The sequence below is a fragment of the Oncorhynchus mykiss genome, chromosome 7, assembly GCF_057628025.1.
Source record: "Oncorhynchus mykiss isolate SJ-2025 chromosome 7, ASM5762802v1, whole genome shotgun sequence".
In the NCBI taxonomy this organism is placed as follows: domain Eukaryota; kingdom Metazoa; phylum Chordata; class Actinopteri; order Salmoniformes; family Salmonidae; genus Oncorhynchus; species Oncorhynchus mykiss.
The window spans coordinates 84,721,808-84,746,704 of record NC_143028.1 but is presented as its reverse complement, the minus strand read 5'-3'; the positions used below and the strand labels follow the sequence as shown (position 1 = coordinate 84,746,704).

At 46.6% G+C, this 24,897-nt stretch overlaps 1 protein-coding gene across 1 annotated transcript in view; it reads left to right on the top strand.

Annotated features, from left to right (window-relative positions):
- Positions 1 to 237: 237 nt before the first annotated feature.
- Positions 238 to 24,897, top strand: part of wnt7aa (wingless-type MMTV integration site family, member 7Aa) — a 94,560-nt gene continuing 69,900 nt past the window's right edge. Inside the window, exons 1-2 of the mRNA XM_021610831.3 lie at positions 238 to 452; positions 988 to 1,214. Of these exons, the coding sequence (XP_021466506.2) occupies positions 382 to 452; positions 988 to 1,214 (298 nt within the window). The 5' untranslated portion in view covers positions 238 to 381. The remainder of the gene's footprint in view (positions 453 to 987; positions 1,215 to 24,897) is intronic.

The following is a 24,897-nucleotide window of genomic DNA, read 5'->3' as shown; positions in this document are numbered from 1 at the left end:
GTTTCGGAGGCAGTGTGTCTCAGTGCTGGAGTCAGCGAGCTGCTGCTGGTGCGTGTGTTAGCAGCACGCCCTGATAGATATCAGACATAGATACCATCGGCCCTGCAGGCGAGCACTAGGATCTGTTAGATATCTCTTTCTCTTAAGGTACCGGAGACAGGCTGACCAATGCGACCGAAACAATTCCACATATACCCCAGGATATTTCCGACTCGTTTGCAGAGGAACTTTCATTTGTCCCCCGGAGTCTTTTCTTTCTGTCGCCAATAAGTTTACCTGGAATTCCCGCGTGTCTGCCTGCCTGCCGGTCCGGGCTGGGTGCAGACAGAAGAGAACACGGTCTGATTGTAGCGGTCATATCAAACCAACTGGCTGGTGATCATGAGCATGAAAACGCGCTGCTGGATTTTCCACATGTTTCTCTGCTTGGGAATAGTGTATTTGAAAATAGGGTGAGTAGCACATTGTGCATGTTGAGACCTGATAGCGTGGAATTAGGGATGAGAGCTGGGGAATGTTGTCAGTGGATAGCTATGAACACAGATCATATGAGACATGTGGGCAGGAAATAATACCTTCATCATTTATTGTTAACGAAATAATATTAGATAGACTAGTTTGTTTAATTCATTGTTCCAATAATTGTGATACCTGAGTAAATGAGCTATTAGCCCTAATAGACATGTATTAGCCTACTGTCCGGCACAGTGGGATTTATATTATAGTTTAAATAGTTTTAACATCAAACAGAGAAATAAACATGACCAAGAATATCTCGGATTGAAAATATTGTGCGGGTCGCTACAGTATGTTGAATGGTTTTGTATTGTAATGTATTTATGATTTATAGTCCGTGTCAAATGTCAATATACTTGCATGATTATCATTCAACACTATGTCCAAATATTTTGAAACCATGTTGATGACAAGTATCCAACGCATTATTCATTATTTGCCATCATTTAATGTAACTAATACAATTCACAGGGTTTTTTCGTCCGTGGTGGCATTAGGCGCGGGTATCATCTGTAACAAGATCCCGGGTTTAGCTCCACGACAGCGGACGATCTGTCAGAGCCGACCCGACGCCATCATAGTGATCGGAGAAGGAGCTCAGATGGGCATCAATGAGTGCCAGTTTCAGTTCAAAAACGGACGGTGGAACTGTTCTGCCCTGGGAGAGAGGACCGTATTTGGAAAAGAGCTGAACGTGGGTATGTAACAATCATTTCAGTTTCACCTCTTACAGTGATTAAATCGATATTAGTAGGATACACCTGCCAAATTGACAACACTCCGTTCCCAATGTATTTGCCAAGTGCTCAGAAATGTTCTTCCTTTTTTGAATGTTATAGCACGTGTATCCCCCTCTCACTTTAGTTCAGTTTGTCCATGACCATCATATGGCATCAGTCCAATGAGTAAGTTGTTTACACTCATCATGTCTGGTGTCCTATATTATGGACATCAGATAGCTGAGCAGTGACAAACTTTAATCATGTATGGTGTCCTATATTATGGACATCAGATAGCTGAGCAGTGACAGACTTTAATCATGTATGGTGTCCTATATTATGGACATCAGATAGCTGAGCAGTGACAGACTTTAATCATGTATGGTGTCCTATATTATGGACATCAGATAGCTGAGCAGTGACAGACTTTAATCATGTCTGGTGTCCTATATTATGGACATCAGATAGCTGAGCAGTGACAGACTTTAATCATGTATGGTGTCCTATATTATGGACATCAGATAGCTGAGCAGTGACAGACTTTAATCATGTCTGGTGTCCTATATTATGGACATCATACTTGAATTATTTCAACCATTTCTAGAACACAGATAAAATAGATTCTTAAAGAGGCGATCAGTTTCACTTCAAAGCTGAGGGGTGGGCTAGGCGAGGTGCGTGGCAGGGTTCCCGGGTGGGTAGAAGGATGCTGGGGGGTGGATGGGGAATAAGGGGAAATGGGTGGATGGGGAATAAGGGGAAATGGGTGGATGGGGAATAAGGGTAAAATGGGTGGATGGGGAATAAGGGGAAATGGGTGGATGGGGAATAAGGGGAAATGGGTTGGGGTTATCTTTGTATGCAATTCTTTGATTGATTGATTTTTTTTGTACCTGTAGTCCCCCACAAAACTAAATAATAACTTAATCACAATAACAAGCTGATGGATGATGGGGCTGGAGATACTGTATGTATCCACTTCTCAGATTCATAGACTGGTAGACTGTATGTATCCACTTCTCAGATTCATAGACTGGTAGACTGTATGTAACCCCTCTCAGATTCTTAGACTGGTAGACTGTATGTAACCACTCTCAGATTAATAGACTGTATGTAACCACTCTCAGATTCATAGACTGGTAGACTGTATGTAACCAGTCTCAGATTCATAGACTGGTAGACTGTATGTAACCACTCTCAGATTAATAGACTGTATGTAACCACTCTCAGATTCATAGACTGGTAGACGGTATGTAACCACTCTCAGATTCATAGACTGGTAGACTGTATGTAACCCCTCTCAGATTCATAGACTGGTAGACTGTATGTAACCACTCTCAGATTAATAGACTGTATGTAACCACTCTCAGATTCATAGACTGGTAGACTGTATGTAACCCCTCTCAGATTCATAGACTGGTAGACTGTATGTAACCACTTTCAGATTAATAGACTGTATGTAACCACTCTCAGATTCATAGACTGGTAGACTGTATGTAACCAGTCTCAGATTCATAGACTGGTAGACTGTATGTAACCACTCTCAGATTCATAGACTGTATGTAACCACTCTCAGATTCATAGACTGTATGTGACCACTCTCAGATTCATAGACTGGTAGACTGTATGGAACCACTCTCAGATTCATAGACTGGTAGACTGTATGGAACCACTCTCAGATTCATAGACTGGTAGACTGTATGTAACCACTCTCAGATTCATAGACTGTATGTAACCACTCTCAGATTCATAGACTGGTAGACTGTATGTAACCACTCTCAGATTCTTAGACTGTATGTAACCACTCTCAGATTCATAGACTGTATGTAACCACTCTCAGATTCATAGACTGGTAGACTGTATGGAACCACTCTCAGATTCATAGACTGGTAGACTGTATGGAACCACTCTCAGATTCATAGACTGGTAGACTGTATGTAACCACTCTCAGATTCATAGACTGTATGTGACCACTCTCAGATTCATAGACTGGTAGACTGTATGTAACCACTCTCAGATTCATAGACTGTATGTAACCACTCTCAGATTCATAGACTGGTAGACTGTATGTAACCAGTCTCAGATTCATAGACTGGTAGACTGTATGTAACCACTCTCAGATTCATAGACTGTATGTAACCACTCTCAGATTCATAGACTGTATGTGACCACTCTCAGATTCATAGACTGGTAGACTGTATGTAACCACTCTCAGATTCATAGACTGTATGTAACCACTCTCAGATTCATAGACTGGTAGACTGTATGGAACCACTCTCAGATTCATAGACTGGTAGACTGTATGTAACCACTCTCAGATTCATAGACTGTATGTAACCACTCTCAGATTCATAGACTGTATGTAACCACTCTCAGATTCATAGACTGTATGTGACCACTCTCAGATTCATAGACTGGTAGACTGTATGGAACCACTCTCAGATTCATAGACTGGTAGACTGTATGGAACCACTCTCAGATTCATAGACTGGTAGACTGTATGTAACCACTCTCAGATTCATAGACTGTATGTGACCACTCTCAGATTCATAGACTGGTAGACTGTATGTAACCACTCTCAGATTCATAGACTCTATGTAACCACTCTCAGATTCATAGACTGGTAGACTGTATGTAACCAGTCTCAGATTCATAGACTGGTAGACTGTATGTAACCACTCTCAGATTCATAGACTGTATGTAACCACTCTCAGATTCATAGACTGTATGTGACCACTCTCAGATTCATAGACTGGTAGACTGTATGTAACCACTCTCAGATTCATAGACTGTATGTAACCACTCTCAGATTCATAGACTGGTAGACTGTATGGAACCACTCTCAGATTCATAGACTGGTAGACTGTATGTAACCACTCTCAGATTCATAGACTGTATGTAACCACTCTCAGATTCATAGACTGTATGTAACCACTCTCAGATTCATAGACTGTATGTGACCACTCTCAGATTCATAGACTGGTAGACTGTATGGAACCACTCTCAGATTCATAGACTGGTAGTGTCATGTACTGTCATGTTGTGTCTTGTCTCTGTCCTTTCCCTTCACCCTGTCTCCCTCTGCTGGTTGTTGTTAGGTTACCTTTTCTCCCCCTCTTTCCCCCAGCTGTGCCTTGTCTCCTCCTAACCACCTCGTCACCCCTTTTCCCACCTGTTCCCTTTTTCCCTCTGATTAGGTCCCTATATCTCTCTCTGTTTCTGCTCCTGTCTTTGTCGGATTCTTGTTTGTTGTGTTTCATGCCTGAACCAGACTGTCGTCATGTTTGCTGTAACCTTGTCTTGTCCTGTCGGAATCTGCCGGTCCGTCTGAGCCTACCTATGTTTGGTAATTAAAGAAGCTCTGTTTAAGTTAATTCGCTTTTGGGTCCTCATTCACGCACCGTAACAGAAGAATCCGACCAAGAATGGACCCAGCGACTTCGGATCCTCTCCACTCAGCCGTCGGGATCCAGGGAGCGATGCTAGGCAGACACGAGCAGGAAGTGTCTGCTGCTCGACATGCCGTTGAGACCCTGGCCACCCAAGTCTCCAACCTCACAGAACAGGTTCACCATCTCCGCCTCGATCCACCGGCCACTTCCAGGGCTTTCGAATCTCCGGAGCCCAGAATCAATAACCCGCCGTGTTACTCTGGGGAGCCCACTGACTGCCGCTCGTTCCTCACCCAGTGTGATATTGTGTTTTCTCTCCAGCCCAACACTTACTCCAGGAGCACTGCTCGTGTCGCCTACGTCATATCTCTCCTTATTGGACGGGCTCGTGAGTGGGGCACGGCAATCTGGGAGGCAAGGGCTGAGTGTACTAACCAGTATCAGGACTTTAAGGAGGAGATGATACGGGTTTTTGATCGATCTGTTTTTGGGGAGGAGGCTTCCAGGGCCCTGTCTTCCCTATGTCAAGGTAATCGATCCATAACAGACTACTCTATTGAGTTTCGCACTCTTGCTGCCTCCAGTGGCTGGAACGAGCCGGCTTTGCTCGCTCGTTTTTTGGAGGGTCTCCGCGCAGAGGTAAAGGATGAGATTCTCTCCCGGGAGGTTCCTTCCAGCGTGGATTCCTTGATTGAACTCGCTATTCGCATTGAGCGACGGGTTGATCTTCGTCACCGAGCTCGTGGAAAGGAGCTCGCGTTCTCCGTTGCCCCCCTCTCCGCATCACTACCATCTTCCTCTGCCGGCTCGGGTGCTGAGCCCATGCAGCTGGGAGGTATCCGCATCTCGACTAAGGAGAGGGAACGGAGAATCACCAACCGCCTCTGTCTCTATTGCGGTTCCGCTGGTCATTTTGTCACTTCATGTCAAGTAAAAGGCCAGAGCTCGTCAGTAAGCGGAGGGCTACTGGTGAGCGCTACTACTCCTGTCTCTCCTTCAAGATCCTGCACTACCTTGTCGGTCCATCTACGCTGGACCGGTTCGTCAGCTTCCTGCAGTGCCTTAATAGACTCTGGGGCGGAGGGCTGTTTTATGGACGAGACCTGGGCTCGGGAACATGACATTCCTCTCAGACAGTTAAAGGAGCCCACGGCCTTGTTCGCCCTGGATGGTAGTCCTCTCCCCAGGATTCAGCGTGAGACGCTACCTTTAACCCTCACTGTTTCTGGTAATCATAGTGAAACCATTTCTTTTTTAATTTTTCGTTCACCTTTTACACCTGTTGTTTTGGGCCATCCCTGGCTAGTTTGTCATAATCCTTCCATTAATTGGTCTAGTAATTCTATCCTCTCCTGGAACGTCTCTTGTCATGTGAAATGTTTAATGTCTGCTATCCCTCCTGTTTCCTCTGTCTCTTCTTCACAGGAGGAGCCTGGTGATTTGACAGGGGTGCCGGAGGAATATCACGATCTGCGCACGGTGTTCAGTCGGTCCAGGGCCACCTCTCTTCCTCCACACCGGTCGTATGATTGTAGTATTGATCTCCTTCCGGGAACCACCCCCCCCCCCGGGGTAGACTATACTCTCTGTCGGCTCCCGAACGTAAGGCTCTCGAAGATTATTTGTCTGTAGCTCTTGACGCCGGTACCATAGTCCCCTCCTCCTCTTCCGCCGGAGCGGGGGTTTTTTTTGTCAAGAAGAAGGACGGGTCTCTGCGCCCCTGCATAGATTATCGAGGGCTGAATGACATAACAGTGAAGAATCGTTATCCGCTTCCTCTTATGTCTTCAGCCTTCGAGATCCTGCAGGGAGCCAGGTTTTTCACTAAGTTGGACCTTCGTAACGCTTACCATCTCGTGCGCATCAGGGAGGGGGACGAGTGGAAGACGGCGTTTAACACTCCGTTAGGGCACTTTGAATACCGGGTTCTTCCTTTCGGCCTCGCTAACGCTCCAGCTGTCTTTCAGGCATTAGTCAATGATGTCCTGAGAGACATGCTGAACATCTTTGTTTTCGTTTACCTTGACGATATCCTGATTTTTTCACCGTCACTCCAGATTCATGTTCAGCACGTTCGACGTGTCCTCCAGCGCCTTTTAGAGAATTGTCTTTTTGTGAAGGCTGAGAAGTGCACTTTTCATGCCTCCTCCGTCACATTTCTCGGTTCTGTTATTTCCGCTGAAGGCATTAAGATGGATCCCGCTAAGGTCCAAGCTGTCATTGATTGGCCCGTCCCTAAGTCACGCGTCGAGCTGCAGCGCTTTCTCGGCTTCGCGAACTTCTATCGTCGTTTCATCCGTAATTTCGGTCAGGTGGCAGCTCCTCTCACAGCCCTTACTTCTGTCAAGACGTGCTTTAAGTGGTCCATTTCCGCCCAGGGAGCTTTTGATCTCCTCAAGAATCGTTTTACATCCGCTCCTATCCTTGTTACACCTGACGTCTCTAGACAGTTCGTTGTCGAGGTTGACGCGTCAGAGGTGGGCGTGGGAGCCATTCTTTCTCAGCGCTCCCTCTCTGACGACAAGGTCCACCCATGCGCGTATTTTTCTCATCGCCTGTCGCCGTCGGAACGTAACTATGATGTGGGTAACCGCGAACTGCTCGCCATCCGGTTAGCCCTAGGCGAATGGCGACAGTGGTTGGAGGGGGCGACCGTTCCTTTTGTCGTTTGGACTGACCATAGGAACCTTGAGTACATCCGTTCTGCCAAACGACTTAATGCGCGTCAGGCGCGTTGGGCGCTGTTTTTCGCTCGTTTCGAGTTCGTGATTTCTTATCGTCCGGGCTCTAAGAACACCAAGCCTGATGCTTTGTCTCGTCTCTTCAGTTCTTCAGTAGCCTCCACTGACCCCGAGGGGATTCTCCCTGAGGGGCGTGTTGTCGGGTTGACTGTCTGGGGAATTGAGAGGCAGGTAAAGCAAGCGCTCACTCACACTCCGTCGCCGCGCGCTTGTCCTAGGAACCTTCTTTTCGTTCCCGTTCCTACTCGTCTGGCCGTTCTTCAGTGGGCTCACTCTGCCAAGTTAGCCGGCCACCCTGGCGTTCGGGGTACGCTTGCTTCCATTCGCCAGCGTTTTTGGTGGCCCACCCGGGAGCATGACACGCGTCGTTTCGTGGCTGCTTGTTCGGTCTGCGCGCAGACTAAGTCCGGTAACTCTCCTCCTGCCGGCCGTCTCAGGCCGCTTCCTATTCCCTCTCGACCGTGGTCTCACATCGCCTTAGATTTTGTCACCGGACTGCCTTCGTCAGCGGGGAAGACTGTTATTCTTACGGTTGTCGATAGGTTCTCTAAGGCGGCTCATTTCATTCCCCTTGCTAAGCTTCCTTCTGCTAAAGAGACGGCACAAATCATCATCGAGAATGTTTTCAGAATTCATGGCCTTCCGTCAGACGTCGTTTCGGACAGAGGTCCGCAATTCACGTCTCAATTTTGGAGGGAGTTTTGCCGTTTGATTGGGGCTTCCGTCAGTCTCTCTTCCGGCTTTCACCCCCAGTCTAACGGTCAAGCAGAACGGGCCAATCAGACTATTGGTCGCATCTTACGCAGTCTTTCTTTTCGCAACCCTGCGTCTTGGTCAGAACAGCTCCCCTGGGCAGAATACGCCCACAACTCGCTTCCTTCGTCTGCGACCGGGCTATCTCCTTTTCAGAGTAGCCTCGGGTACCAGCCTCCGCTGTTCTCATCTCAGTTCGCCGAGTCCAGCGTCCCCTCCGCTCAGGCTTTTGTCCAACGTTGCGAGCGCACCTGGAAGAGGGTCAGGTCTGCACTTTGCCGTTATAGGACGCAGACTGTGAGGGCTGCTAATAAGCGTAGAACTAAGAGTCCTAGATATTGTCGCGGTCAGAGAGTTTGGCTCTCCACTCAGAACCTTCCCCTTAAGACGGCTTCTCGCAAGTTGACCCCGCGGTTCATTGGTCCGTTCCGTATTTCTCGGGTCATTAATCCTGTCGCAGTTCGACTTCTTCTTCCGCGATACCTTCGTCGCGTCCACCCGGTCTTCCATGTCTCCTGCATCAAGCCCGTCCTTCGCGCCCCCGCTCGTCTTCCCCCCCCCCCCCCCCCCCATCCTTGTCGAGGGCGCACCCATCTACAGGGTCCGTAGAATTTTGGACATGCGTCCTCGGGGCCGTGGTCACCAGTACCTCGTAGATTGGGAGGGGTACGGTCCTGAGGAGAGGAGTTGGGTTCCCTCTCGGGACGTGCTGGACCGTGCGCTGATCGAGGATTTCCTCCGTTGCCGCCAGGTTTCCTCCTCGAGTGCGCCAGGAGGCGCTCGGTGAGTGGGGGGGTACTGTCATGTACTGTCATGTTGTGTCTTGTCTCTGTCCTTTCCCTTCACCCTGTCTCCCTCTGCTGGTCGTTGTTAGGTTACCTTTTCTCCCCCTCTTTCCCCCAGCTGTGCCTTGTCTCCTCCTAACCACCTCGTCACCCCTTTTCCCACCTGTTCCCTTTTTCCCTCTGATTAGGTCCCTATATCTCTCTCTGTTTCTGCTCCTGTCTTTGTCGGATTCTTGTTTGTTGTGTTTCATGCCTGAACCAGACTGTCGTCATGTTTGCTGTAACCTTGTCTTGTCCTGTCGGAATCTGCCGGTCCGTCTGAGCCTACCTATGTTTGGTAATTAAAGAAGCTCTGTTTAAGTTAATTCGCTTTTGGGTCCTCATTCACGCACCGTAACAGGTAGACTGTATGGAACCACTCTCAGATTCATAGACTGGTAGACTGTATGTAACCACTCTCAGATTCATAGACTGTATGTGACCACTCTCAGATTCATAGACTGGTAGACTGTATGTGACCACTCTCAGATTCATAGACTGTATGTAACCACTCTCAGATTCATAGACTGGTAGACTGTATGTAACCAGTCTCAGATTCATAGACTGGTAGACTGTAAATTTGTATTTGCAATGATGGCCTACCCCAGCCAAACCCAGACGACGCTGGGCCAATTGTGCACCGCCCTATGGAACTCCCAATCACGGCCGGATGTGATACAGCCTGGATACCATAACCCCACTGCCACCATGGGGGATGCTGTTCACAACATTAACATCAGCAAACCACTCGGCCATACAACGCCATACACGTGGTCTGGCCACATGACGCCATAAACGTGGTCTGGCCACACGACGCCATAAACGTGGTCTGGCCACACGACGCCATAAACGTGGTCTGGCCACACGACGCCATACTCGTGGTCTGGAAACACGACCCCATACACGTGGTCTGGAAACAGGACGCCATACACGTGGTCCGGCCACACGAACACATACACGTGGTCTGGCCACACAACGCCATATACGTGGTCTGGCCACACGACGCCATAAACGTGGTCTGGCCACACGACGCCATACTCGTGGTCTGGAAACACGACCCCATACACGTGGTCTGGAAACACGACCCCATACACGTGATCTGGAAACACGACGCCATACACGTGAACTGGAAACACGACGCCATACACGTGGTCCAGCCACACAACGCCATACACGTGGTCTGGCCACACGATGCCATAAACGTGGTCTGGCCACACAACGCCATACACGTGGTCTGGCCACACGCCGCCATACACGTGGTCTGGCCACAAGCCGCCATACACGTGGTCTGGCCACACGACGCCAGGGGCGGCAGGGTAGCCTAGTGGTTAGAGCGTTGGACTAGTAACCGGAAGGTTGCAAGTTCAAATCCCCGAGCTGACAAGACAAATCTGTCGTTCTGCCCCTGAACAGGCAGTTAACCCACTGTTCCTAGGCCGTCATTGAAAATAAGAATTTGTTCTTAACTGACTTGCCTAGTAAAATAAAGGTAAAAAAAAAAAAAAAAAAAAAAAAAATACACGTGGTCTGGAAACACGACCCCATACACGTGGTCTGGAAACACGACCCCATACACGTGGTCTGGAAACACGACCCCATACACGTGGTCTGGAAACACGACCCCATACACGTGGTCTGGAAACACGACGCCATACACGTGGTCTGGCCACATGACGCCATACACGTGGTCTGGAAACACGACCCCATACACGTGGTCTGGAAACACGACCCCATACACGTGAACTGGAAACACCACTCTCAGATTCTTAGACTGTATGTAACCACTCTCAGATTCATAGACTGTATGTAACCACTCTCAGATTCATAGACTGGTAGACTGTATGGAACCACTCTCAGATTCATAGACTGGTAGACTGTATGGAACCACTCTCAGATTCATAGACTGGTAGACTGTATGTAACCACTCTCAGATTCATAGACTGGTAGACTGTATGGAACCACTCTCAGATTCATAGACTGGTAGACTGTATGGAACCACTCTCAGATTCATAGACTGGTAGACTGTATGGAACCACTCTCAGATTCATAGACTGGTAGACTGTATGTAACCACTCTCAGATTCGTAGACTGTATGTGACCACTCTCAGATTCATAGACTGGTAGACTGTATGTAACCACTCTCAGATTCATAGACTCTATGTAACCACTCTCAGATTCATAGACTGGTAGACTGTATGTAACCAGTCTCAGATTCATAGACTGGTAGACTGTATGTAACCACTCTCAGATTCATAGACTGTATGTAACCACTCTCAGATTCATAGACTGTATGTGACCACTCTCAGATTCATAGACTGGTAGACTGTATGTAACCACTCTCAGATTCATAGACTGTATGTAACCACTCTCAGATTCATAGACTGGTAGACTGTATGGAACCACTCTCAGATTCATAGACTGGTAGACTGTATGTAACCACTCTCAGATTCATAGACTGTATGTAACCACTCTCAGATTCATAGACTGTATGTAACCACTCTCAGATTCATAGACTGTATGTGACCACTCTCAGATTCATAGACTGGTAGACTGTATGGAACCACTCTCAGATTCATAGACTGGTAGACTGTATGGAACCACTCTCAGATTCATAGACTGGTAGACTGTATGTAGCCACTCTCAGATTCATAGACTGTATGTGACCACTCTCAGATTCATAGACTGGTAGACTGTATGTAACCACTCTCAGATTCATAGACTGTATGTAACCACTCTCAGATTCATAGACTGTATGTGACCACTCTCAGATTCATAGACTGGTAGACTGTATGGAACCACTCTCAGATTCATAGACTGGTAGACTGTATGGAACCACTCTCAGATTAATAGACTGGTAGACTGTATGTAACCACTCTCAGATTCATAGACTGTATGTAACCACTCTCAGATTCATAGACTGGTAGACTGTATGGAACCACTCTCAGATTCATAGACTGGTAGACTGTATGTAACCACTCTCAGATTCATAGACTGTATGTAACCACTCTCAGATTCATAGACTGTATGTAACCACTCTCAGATTCATAGACTGTATGTGACCACTCTCAGATTCATAGACTGGTAGACTGTATGGAACCACTCTCAGATTCATAGACTGGTAGACTGTATGGAACCACTCTCAGATTCATAGACTGGTAGACTGTATGTAACCACTCTCAGATTCATAGACTGGTAGACTGTATGTAACCACTCTCAGATTCATAGACTGTATGTGACCACTCTCAGATTCATAGACTGGTAGACTGTATGTAACCAGTCTCAGATTCATAGACTGGTAGACTGTATGTAACCACTCTCAGATTTATAGACTGTATGTAACCACTCTCAGATTTATAGACTGTATGTAACCACTCTCTGATTCATAGACTGGTAGACTGTATGTAACCACTCTCAGATTCATAGACTGGTAGACTGTATGTAACCACTCTCAGATTCATAGACTGTATGTAACCACTCTCAGATTCATAGACTGTATGTGACCACTCTCAGATTCATAGACTGGTAGACTGTATGTAACCACTCTCAGATTCATAGACTGTATGTAACCACTCTCAGATTCATAGACTGGTAGACTGTATGGAACCACTCTCAGATTCATAGACTGGTAGACTGTATGTAACCACTCTCAGATTCATAGACTGGTAGACTGTATGGAACCACTCTCAGATTCATAGACTGGTAGACTGTATGTAGCCACTCTCAGATTCATAGACTGTATGTGACCACTCTCAGATTCATAGACTGGTAGACTGTATGTAACCACTCTCAGATTCAGTGGTTCAGTGGTTCAGTTGGCCCCTGCTCTCTGTGTGTTGTGGTATGGTTACTCAGGGGTTCAGTGGTTCAGTTGGCCCCTGCTCTCTGTGTGTTGTGGTATGGTTACTCAGGGGTTCAGTGGTTCAGTTGATCCCTGCTCTCTGTGTGTTGTGGTATGGTTACTCAGGGGTATGGTTACTCAGACTGGTAGACTGTATGTAACCACTCTCAGATTCATAGACTGTATGTAACCACTCTCAGATTCATAGACTGTATGTAACCACTCTCAGATTCATAGACTGTATGTGACCACTCTCAGATTCATAGACTGGTAGACTGTATGGAACCACTCTCAGATTCATAGACTGGTAGACTGTATGGAACCACTCTCAGATTCATAGACTGGTAGACTGTATGTAGCCACTCTCAGATTCATAGACTGTATGTGACCACTCTCAGATTCATAGACTGGTAGACTGTATGTAACCACTCTCAGATTCATAGACTGTATGTAACCACTCTCAGATTCATAGACTGTATGTGACCACTCTCAGATTCATAGACTGGTAGACTGTATGGAACCACTCTCAGATTCATAGACTGGTAGACTGTATGGAACCACTCTCAGATTAATAGACTGGTAGACTGTATGTAACCACTCTCAGATTCATAGACTGTATGTAACCACTCTCAGATTCATAGACTGGTAGACTGTATGGAACCACTCTCAGATTCATAGACTGGTAGACTGTATGTAACCACTCTCAGATTCATAGACTGTATGTAACCACTCTCAGATTCATAGACTGTATGTAACCACTCTCAGATTCATAGACTGTATGTGACCACTCTCAGATTCATAGACTGGTAGACTGTATGGAACCACTCTCAGATTCATAGACTGGTAGACTGTATGGAACCACTCTCAGATTCATAGACTGGTAGACTGTATGTAACCACTCTCAGATTCATAGACTGGTAGACTGTATGTAACCACTCTCAGATTCATAGACTGTATGTGACCACTCTCAGATTCATAGACTGGTAGACTGTATGTAACCAGTCTCAGATTCATAGACTGGTAGACTGTATGTAACCACTCTCAGATTTATAGACTGTATGTAACCACTCTCAGATTTATAGACTGTATGTAACCACTCTCTGATTCATAGACTGGTAGACTGTATGTAACCACTCTCAGATTCATAGACTGGTAGACTGTATGTAACCACTCTCAGATTAAAGACTGTGGTAACCACTCTCAGATTTATAGACTGTATGTAACCACTCTCAGATTCATAGACTGGTAGACTGTATGGAACCACTCTCAGATTCATAGACTGGTAGACTGTATGTAACCACTCTCAGATTCATAGACTGTATGTAACCACTCTCAGATTCATAGACTGTATGTAACCACTCTCAGATTCATAGACTGTATGTGACCACTCTCAGATTCATAGACTGGTAGACTGTATGGAACCACTCTCAGATTCATAGACTGGTAGACTGTATGTAACCAGTCTCAGATTCATAGACTGGTAGACTGTATGTAACCAGTCTCAGATTCATAGACTGGTAGACTGTATGTAACCACTCTCAGATTTATAGACTGTATGTAACCACTCTCAGATTTATAGACTGGTAGACTGTATGTAACCACTCTCAGATTCATAGACTGGTAGACTGTATGTAACCAGTCTCAGATTCATAGACTGGTAGACTGTATGTAACCAGTCTCAGATTCATAGACTGGTAGACTGTATGTAACCACTCTCAGATTTATAGACTGTATGTAACCACTCTCAGATTTATAGACTGGTAGACTGTATGTAACCACTCTCAGATTCATAGACTGGTAGACTGTATGTAACCACTCTCAGATTTATAGACTGTATGTAACCACTCTCAGATTTATAGACTGTATGTAACCACTCTCAGATTTATAGACTGTATGGAACCACTCTCAGATTAATAGACTGGTAGACTGTATGTAACCACTCTCAGATTCATAGACTGTATGTAACCACTCTCAGATTCATAGACTGTATGTAACCACTCTCAGATTCATAGACTGTATGTGACCACTCTCAGATTCATAGACTGGTAGACTGTATGGAACCACTCTCAGATTCATAGACTGGTAGACTGTATGTAACCAGTCTCAGATTCATAGACTGGTAGACTGTATGTAACCACTCTCAGATTTATAGACTGTATGTAACCACTCTCAGATTCATAGACACTCTGATTCATAGACTGTATGTGACCACTCTGATTCATAGAAAGACTCACCATCAATGATATACAATCATAGTTTGAACCATGTTTTGAAGCTATACTGTGTGTGTTTATTTTTACTTTGTTTACAAACGTTATAAGTCCACAAATGGATATTGCAACTGTAGATTTCCCCTTTGATTGGGCTGTTTATGGATTTTTACACAAATAGCCATAAATATACTATAATTTACAATGAAATGTAGGCTATTCCTTCTATAGTATGATCTTGTTGTATGGAGTAATGGTTGGATTAATATTTAAGTCATGTGTTCAAGTTAAATTGTTTTCAGACTACATTTGTTTTAAATGGCATTGGTGCAAGTCTGTGGTAAATGTTCATAACTCTTAGTTACACAACAGATCATGAAAAATACAGTTACAAATCTCTAAGGACATTTTGGTTTAGTACAACACACAACATCATACAGTCACTTTTTCACTCAACTTAAACAGTGTTTTGTAATACACATTGCAATGCATATTCGTATAGAGCATTTTCTTTTCACAATACAATGTCCAAATTACTGACTGTCTTCTCATTTGTTAAAATACATCTTGAACTGGTTTGTCTAAAGCAGATTTTAAAGCCCGGATCCGCTGTTGTTTTTCCCAACAGATGGAGCCCCACTGCTTGTGTTGTGAGAGAGAAAACATATAGAGTTTGAAGGAAAACATGGGGGCTTTTGCCTGGCCGTATCTGCTGGGCTGGCCTAGCCATATCTGCTGGGCTGGCCTGGCCATATCTGCTGGGCTGGCCTAGCCATATCTGCTGGGCTGGCCTAGCCATATCTTCTGGGCTGGCCTAGCCATATCTGCTGGGCTGGCCTGGCCATATCTGCTGGGCTGGCCTAGCCATATCTGCTGGGCTGGCCTAGCCATATCTGCTGGGCTGGCCTAGCCATATCTTCTGGGCTGGCCTAGCCATATCTTCTGGGCTGGCCTAGCCATATCTGCTGGGCTGGCCTGGCCATATCTGCTGGGCTGGCCTAGCCATATCTGCTGGGCTGGCCTAGCCATATCTGCTGGGCTGGCCTAGCCATATCTGCTGGGCTGGCCTAGCCATATCTGCTGGGCTGGCCTAGCCATATCTGCTGGGCTGGCCTAGCCATATCTGCTGGGCTGGCCTAGCCATATCTGCTGGGCTGGCCTGGCCATATCTGCTGGGCTGGCCTAGCCATATCTGCTGGGCTGGCCTAGTCATATCTGCTGGGCTGGCCTAGCCATATCTTCTGGGCTGGCCTAGCCATATCTTCTGGGCTGGCCTAGCCATATCTGCTGGGCTGGCCTGGCCATATCTGCTGGGCTGGCCTAGCCATATCTGCTGGGCTGGCCTAGCCATATCTGCTGGGCTGGCCTAGCCATATCTGCTGGGCTGGCCTAGCCATATCTGCTGGGCTGGCCTAGCCATATCTGCTGGGCTGGCCTAGCCATATCTGCTGGGCTGGCCTGGCCGTATCTGCTGGCCTGGCCGTATCTGCTGGGCTGGCCTGGCCGTATCTGCTGGGCTGGCCTGGCCGTATCTGCTGGGCTGGCCTGGCCGTATCTGCTGGGCTGGCCTGGCCGTATCTGCTGGGCTGGCCTGGCCGTATCTGCTGGGCTGGCCTGGCCGTATCTGCTGGGCTGGCCTGGCCGTATCTGCTGGGTTGAACTGGCCGTATCTGCTGGGCTGAACTGGCCGTATCTGCTGGGCTGAACTGGCCGTATCTGCTGGGCTTGTCTGGCCGTATCTGCTGGGCTAGCCATATCTGCTGGGCTGGTCCTGCTATATCTGCTGGCCTAGCCATATGTGCTGGGCTGGCCTAGCCATATCTGCTGGCCTAGCCATGTCTACTGAGCTGGCCTAGCCATATCTGCTGGGCCGACCTAGCCATGTCTACTGAGCTGGCCTAGCCATATCTTCTGAGCTGGCCTAGCCATATGTGCTGGGCTGGTCATGGGGAAAGGTGTGTCTTTGCGTAAATGCCATCCACTTAAAGGACCTTCATTGTGCCTCGCTCTGGGAGCCAGTGGAGTGAGAGGAAGCCTCTCCAGCTTGTTACTGCTGCCGCCAGACTGAAACACAGCCTACACATACTGACAAGTGACAAAGTCACAAATAAATGGCCAACGTTCTCCTGTTCAAGTCAGTGTTGATATTGTTGCTTTTATAATCAAATTAATCAGCTAGCTAGGTAGCCTAGAGGTTAAAGAGTTGGGCCAGTAACCCAAAAGGTTGCTGGATTGATTTCCCGAGCTGACTAGGTAAAAATCTGTTGTTCTGCCCCTGGGCACCGAAGACGTGGATGTCGCTTAAGGCAGCCCCCTGCACCACTCAGAGGTGTTGAGTTAAATGTGGAAGACACATTTCAGTTGAATACATTCAGTTGGACAACTGACTAGTTATCCCCCTTAGCTGCTTGCTAGATAGCAAGCATGTTTGATGAGTAGGCAGGGCATTTTTTTTTTAACTTACAGCAATTATGTACAGATCCTTGCGACATTATCATGCTGAAACATGAGGTGATGGCGGCGGATGAATGGCACAACAATGGGCCTCAGGATCCATCAATTAAATGCAATTGTGTTCATTGTCCATAGCTTATGCCTGCCCATACCATTTAAATTTATTTTTAAAAATGTAATTTAATTTAACCTTTATTTAACTAGGCAAGTCAGTTATAGAACAAATTTGTATTTGCAATGATGGCCTACCCCAGCCAAACCCAGACGACGCTGGGCCAATTGTGCACCGCCCTATGGAACTCCCAATCACGGCCGGATGTGATACAGCCTGGATACCATAACCCCACCGCCACCATGGGGGATGCTGTTCACAACATTAACATCAGCAAACCACTCGGCCATACAACGCCATACACGTGGTCTGGCCACATGACGCCATAAACGTGGTCTGGCCACACGACGCCATAAACGTGGTCTGGCCACACGACGCCATAAACGTGGTCTGGCCACACGACGCCATACACGTGGTCTGGAAACACGACCCCATACACGTGGTCCGGCCACATGACCCCATACACGTGGTCCGGCCACATGACCCCATACACGTGGTCCGGCCACATGACCCCATACACGTGGTCCGGCCACATGACCCCATACACGTGGTCCGGCCACATGACCCCATACACGTGGTCTGGAAACACGACCCCATACACGTGGTCCGGCCACATGACCCCATACACGTGGTCCGGCCACATGACCCCATACACGTGGTCCGGCCACATGACCCCATACACGTGGTCCGGCCACATGACCCCATACACGTGGTCTGGAAACACGACCCCATACACGTGGTCCGGCCACATGACCCCATACACGTGGTCCGGCCACATCACCCCATACACGTGGTCCGGCCACATGACCCCATACACGTGGTCCGGCCACATGACCCCATACACGTGGTCCGGCCACATGACCCCATACACGTGGTCCGGCCACATGACCCCATACACGTGGTCCGGCCACATGACCCCATACACGTGGTCTGGAAACACGACCCCATACACGTGGTCCGGCCACATGACCCCATACACGTGGTCTGGAAACACGACCCCATACACGTGGTCCGGCCACATGACCCCATACACGTGGTCTGGAAACATGACCCCATACACGTGGTCTGGCCACATGACCCCATACACGTGGTCTGGAAACATGACCCCATACACGTGGTCTGGAAACATGACCCCATACACGTGGTCCGGAAACATGACCCCATACACGTGGTCTGGAAACATGACCCCATACACGTGGTCCGGCCACATGACCCCATACACGTGGTCCGGCCACATGACCCCATACACGTGGTCTGGAAACACGACCCCATACACGTGGTCCGGCCACATGACCCCATACACGTGGTCTGGAAACATGACCCCATACACGTGGTCTGGCCACATGACCCCATACACGTGGTCTGGAAACATGACCCCATACACGTGGTCTGGAAACATGACCCCATACACGTGGTCCGGAAACATGACCCCATACACGTGGTCTGGAAACATGACCCCATACACGTGGTCTGGAAACATGACCCCATACACGTGGTCCGGCCACATGACCCCATACACGTGGTCTGGAAACACGACCCCATACACGTCGTCTGGAAACATGACCCCATACACGTGGTCCGGCCACATGACCCCATACACGTGGTCTGGAAACATGACCCCATACACGTGGTCCGGCCACACGACCCCATACACGTGGTCCGGCCACACGACCCCATACACGTGGTCCGGCCACACGACCCCATACACGTGGTCCGGCCACACGACCCCATACACGTGGTCCGGCCACACGACCCCATACACGTGGTCCGGCCACATGACCCCATACACGTGGTCTGCGGTTGCTCTCTAAATCGCCAATGGAGGTGGTTTATGGTAGTTTAAGATCTAAAGTGAACTTGATACACTGAGTGTACAAAACATTAGGAACAGATTCCTGATATTGAGTTGCACCCCCTTTTGCCCTCAGAACAGCATCAATTTGCCGAGTCATGGACTCTACAACGTGTCAAAGCGTTCCACAGGGATGCTGGCCCATGTTGACTCCAACGCTTCCTATTGGCTCGTAGTGGAGCTCTACCTCAAATAGCTAATTTCATCTCATCCCACAGATGCTTTGTTGGATTGAGGTCTGGTGGGCAGGCCTACTGCTGTAAGCAGATTCCACAACAATCCTCGCCTTGTGGCATGGGGCATTATCCTGCTGAAAAAAATTTGCAGATGTATACACTGCTGCCATGAAGGCATCTGATTGGCAATAATGTTCAGATATCCAATCAAACGTTGCTCCACTTTTATCAAGGGGCCCAATGTGTGCCCTGAAAACACAACAACAGCACCAGCCTGAAATGTTGACACGCTGAATAGTGGATGCATGTACTCATGGTTTTCTCCATACCCTAGTCCTCCCATCAGCGTGAAACTACAGGAACCGGGATTCATCAAACCAGGCAGTATTTTTCCAATTCTCCTGTGTCCAGTGTTTTGTTCCATAGCCCACTGCAATAGCAGTTTCTTGTTTGGTCGTCAGCTGCCATATCCCATTCGTGTCAAGGTACGACGAGTTGTGCATTCTTGTATGGGTCTTTGGGAACCAATGTTGTACTGGACTGTCAGTTGACTTACTGAGCCCGCCTGATGGTCTGCATAATTTGTGTCTGCCTCCTTTGTCCTCTTTCATCAATGACCCATTTTCCACCACTGGCCTGCTGTTGGCTGAAAGTCCTTTGGGTGGTGGACCATTCTTGATACACACTGGAAACTGTTAACTAAAAGTTAACTAGAACTATCTAGCTGTTTAGGATCTAAAGTTAACTAGATCTATCTAGCGGTTTAGGATCTAAAGTTAACTAGATCTATCTAGCGGTTTAGGATCTAAAGTTAACTAGATCTATCTAGCGGTTTAGGTCTAAAGTTAACTAGATCTATCTAGCGGTTTAGGTCTAAAGTTAACTAGATCTATCTAGTTCTTTATATGAAGTGTTCCTAAGGAGAGACAGGCCTCACTTCACTCCACATGATATTTTAAAACATTTCAATTGATTGCCCTGTCAGTTATTCAGTGTGCAATGTGCTGCATACCTGTAGCTATCGGTCCAGAACTGTGAAACTCATAACGCTGGCAGAGAGAACATATATAATCCACAGATGTAGACACAGGAACATGGTGTTCATTTCCTACAATTACATTGTCGGACAAAGAGTACTTCCTCTGACCTGCAGGTGCTCAGACATGATTGGTCATGATTAACCAGAGTAAACTAGTAAACCATTTTCACTGACTCTGCTCTGGGTAACAAAGGTTAGGATGTTATACACACTAAAACACATAACATAAAACGATATAGTTCCAAATATGAGTTATTTGGCTTGTAAGCAAAGGGGAACCATTTTTAGTGCTACTGTATATAGAAACTTGTTTTGATGGTTCTATAAAGAATGTTCTATATCACACCAAAGAAGGGTTCTGATGTGATTAAAACACTTTTTTTGGGGCTATATAAAATCAAATTTTATTTGTCACATACACATGGTTAGCAGATGTTAATGTGAGTGTAGCGAAATGCTTGTGCTTCTAGTTCCGACCGTGCAGTAATACCTAACAAGTAATCTAACAATTTCACAACAACTACCTTATACGCACACAAGTGTAAAGGAATGAATAAGAATATGTACATATAAATATATGGATGAGTGATGGCCGAACGGCATAGGCAAGATGCAGTAGATGGTATAGAGTACAGTATATACATATGAGATGAGTAATGTAGGGTATGTAAACATTATATAAAAGTGGCATTGTTTAAAGTGACTAGTGATACATTTATTACATCCAATTTTTAATTATTTAAGTGGTTAGAGATTTGAGTCAGTATGTTGGCAGAAGCCACACGATGTTAGCTGTTGTTTGCTGTTTAATGGTCTGATGGCCTTGAGATACAAGCTGTTTTGGGCAGGGTAGCCTAGTGGTTAGAGCGTTGGACTAGTAACTGAAAGGTTGCAAGTTCAAATCCCCGAGCTGACAAGGTACAAATCTGTCGTTCTGCCCCTGAACAGGCAGTTAACCCACTGTTCCTAGGCCGTCATTGAAAATAAGAATTTGTTCTTAACTGACTTGCCTAGTTAAATAAAGGTAAAATAAAAAAAGTATCTTGGTCCCAGCTTTGATGCACCTGTACTGACCTCGCCTTCTGGATGATAGCAGGGTGAACAGGCAGTGGCTCGGGTGGTTGTTGTCCTTGATGATCTTTTTTTTTTTGTCCTGGAGGGCAGGTAGTTTGCCCCCGGTGATGCGTTGTGCAGACCTCACTACCCTCTGGAGAGCCTTACGGTTGTGGGCGGAGCAGTTGCCGTACCAGGCGGTAATACAGCCCGACAGGATACTCTCGATTGTGCATCTGTAAAAGTTTGAGTTTTTTTGGTGACAAGCCGAATTTCTTCAGCATCCTGAGGTTGTGTGAGGTTATTTTCCTGACACCACACTCCGAGGGCCCTCACCTCCTCCCTGTAGGCCGTCTCGTCGTTGTTGGTAATCAAGCCTACCACTGTAGTGTTGTCTGCAAACTTGATGATTGAGTTGGAGGCGTGCATGGCCACGCAGTCATGGGTGAACAGGGAGTACAGGAGAGGGCTGAGAACGCACCCTCGTGGGGCCCCAGTGTTTAGGATCAGCGGGGTGGAGATATTGTTTCCTACCCTCACCGCCCGTCAGGAAGTCCAGGACCCAGTTGCACAGGGCTGGGTTGAGACCCAGGGTCTTGAGCTTGGAGGGTACTATGTTGTTAACTCTTGGAACCATCCATCCCGGATCCGGGATAATTATCTTCAACTACGCTAAATAGCATAGCGCAACGGTCAAATAATCTTACTAGAAAATATCCATATTCATGAAATCACAAGTGAAATATAGCGAAACACAACTTAGCCTTTTGTTAACTGTCGTCTCAGATTTTGAAATGATGCTTTACAGCGAAATCAATACAAGCGTTTGTAAGTTTATCGATATACTGGCGAAACATTATGTACACCTAGCAGCAGGTAACTTGGTCACGAATCAGAAAAGCAATCAAATTAATCGTTTACCTTTGATCTTCGGATGTTTTCACTCACGAGACTCCAATTTGACAGCAAATGTTCCTTGTGTTCCATAAAGATATTTTTTATATCCAAATACCTCCGTTAGTTTGATGCGTTATGCCCAGGAATCCACCGGAAATAGCGGTCACGACAATGAAGACACAAATTCCAAATTATATCCATAATATTGACAGAAACATGGCAAATGTTTTTTATAATCAATCCTCAAGGTGTTTTTCAAATATCTATTCGACAATATATCAACTGGGACAGTTGGCTTTTCACTAGGACCGGGAGGAAAAATGGCTACCTCTCTGTTTTGCACAAAAATCACACTGAGCCAACAACTGACCACTTACGCAATGTGGCCTGAAACTACGTCTAAAGGCTGTAGACACCTTAGGGAAGCCACAGAAAAAGAAATATGGTTGATATCCCTTTCAATGGTCAATAGGGATGCATAGGAACACAGAGCTTTCAAAATAAGTCACTTCCTGATTGGATTTTTCTCAGGCTTTCGCCTGCAATTTCATTTATGTTATACTCACAGACAATATTTTTACAGTTTTGGAAACTTTAGAGTGTTTTCTATCCTACGCTGTCAATTATATGCATATTCTAGCATCTGGTCCTGAGAAATAGGCCTTTTACTTTGGGAACGTTATTTTTTCAAAAATAAAAATAGTGCCCCCTAGCACTTCATGGTGACGGAATTGAGTGCTACGGGGCGATAGTCATTTAGCTCAGTTACCTTAGTTACCTTAGCTTTCTTGTGGCCCTCACAATAGTGGCCCTCTTGAAGCATGTGGGAACAGCAGACTGGGATAAGGATTGATTGAATATGTCCGTAAACACACCAGTCAGCTGGTCTGCGCATGCTCTGAGGTCGCAGCTAGGGATGCCGTCTGGGCCGGCAGCTTTGCGAAGGTTAACACGTTTAAATGTTTTACTCACGTTGGCTGCAGTGAAGGAGATCCCGCAGGTTTTGGTAGCGGGCCGTGTTGGTGGAACTGTATTGTCCTCAAGCAAAGAAGTTGTTTAGTTTGTCTGGGAGCAAGACATCGTGGTTCGCGACGGGGCTGGTTTTCTTTTTGTAATTCGTGATTGACGGTAGACCCTGCCACATACCTCTCGTGTCTGAGCCGTTGAATTGAGACTCTACTTTGTCTCTATACTGATGCTTAGCTTGTTTGATCGCCTTGCGGAGGGAATAGCTACACTGTTTGTATTCGGTCATGTTTCCAGTCGCCTTGCCCCGATTAAAAGCAGTTGTTTGCGCTTTCAGTTTTGCGCGAATGCTGCCATCAATCCACGCTTTCTGGTTGGGGAAGGTTTTCATAGTCGCTGTGGGTACAACATCACCGATGCACTTTCTAATGAACTCGCTCACCGAATCAGTGTATTCATCAATGTTATTATCCGATGCTATGCGAACATATCCCAGTCCATGTGATCGAAGCAATCTTGAAGCGTGTAATCCGATTGGTCGTACCAGCGTTGAACAGACCTGAGCACAGGCGTTTCCTGTTTTAGTTTCTGTCTATAGGCTGGGAGCATCAAAATGGAGTCGTGGTCAGATTTTCCGAAAGGAGGGCGGGGGAGGGCTTTGTATGCATCGCGGAAGTTAGAATAACAATGATCTAGGGTTTTACCAGCCCGGGTCGCACATTCGATATGCTGATAAAATTTAGATTAGCCTTGTTAAAATCCCTATCTACAATAAATGCAGCCTCAGGATATGTGGTTTCCAGTTTACATAGAGTCCAATGAAGTTCTTTCAGGGCCGTCGATGCGTCTGCTTGGGGGGGAATATACACGACTGTGATTATAATCGAAGAGAACTCTCTTGGTATATAATGCGGTCGGCATTTGAATTCTAGATCAGCTGAACAAAAGGACTTAGAAATAGAACCCTTTTTAATGGTTCTTTATAGAGAATGATTCTATAAAGAAACCTTCTCAATCTTAAGGTTCTAGAAAGAATCTTTTGAAGAACCAAACAGGGTTATTTTTTCTGGTTAGCCATTTTATATTGTTAACATTTCGTTGGTTTTATTATTGTGTTAACTAAGTTGAATCAGGTGTTCTAGATCTGCAATGGCTGGGGAGAACCACTGGTTTAGACATCAGTTAACTCAAGGCCATACGTGAGTCTTTCACTAGACACCGTCACGGGCCGTAGTCACATAATTAATTATCACTAAATGAGCAAAGAACCCTTTTGTGAACTGCAAAGAACCATTGAAGGGTTCTAATGGTTCTTTGAGTCATTATGTCTCCACATAGAACCATCAACCTTCCCA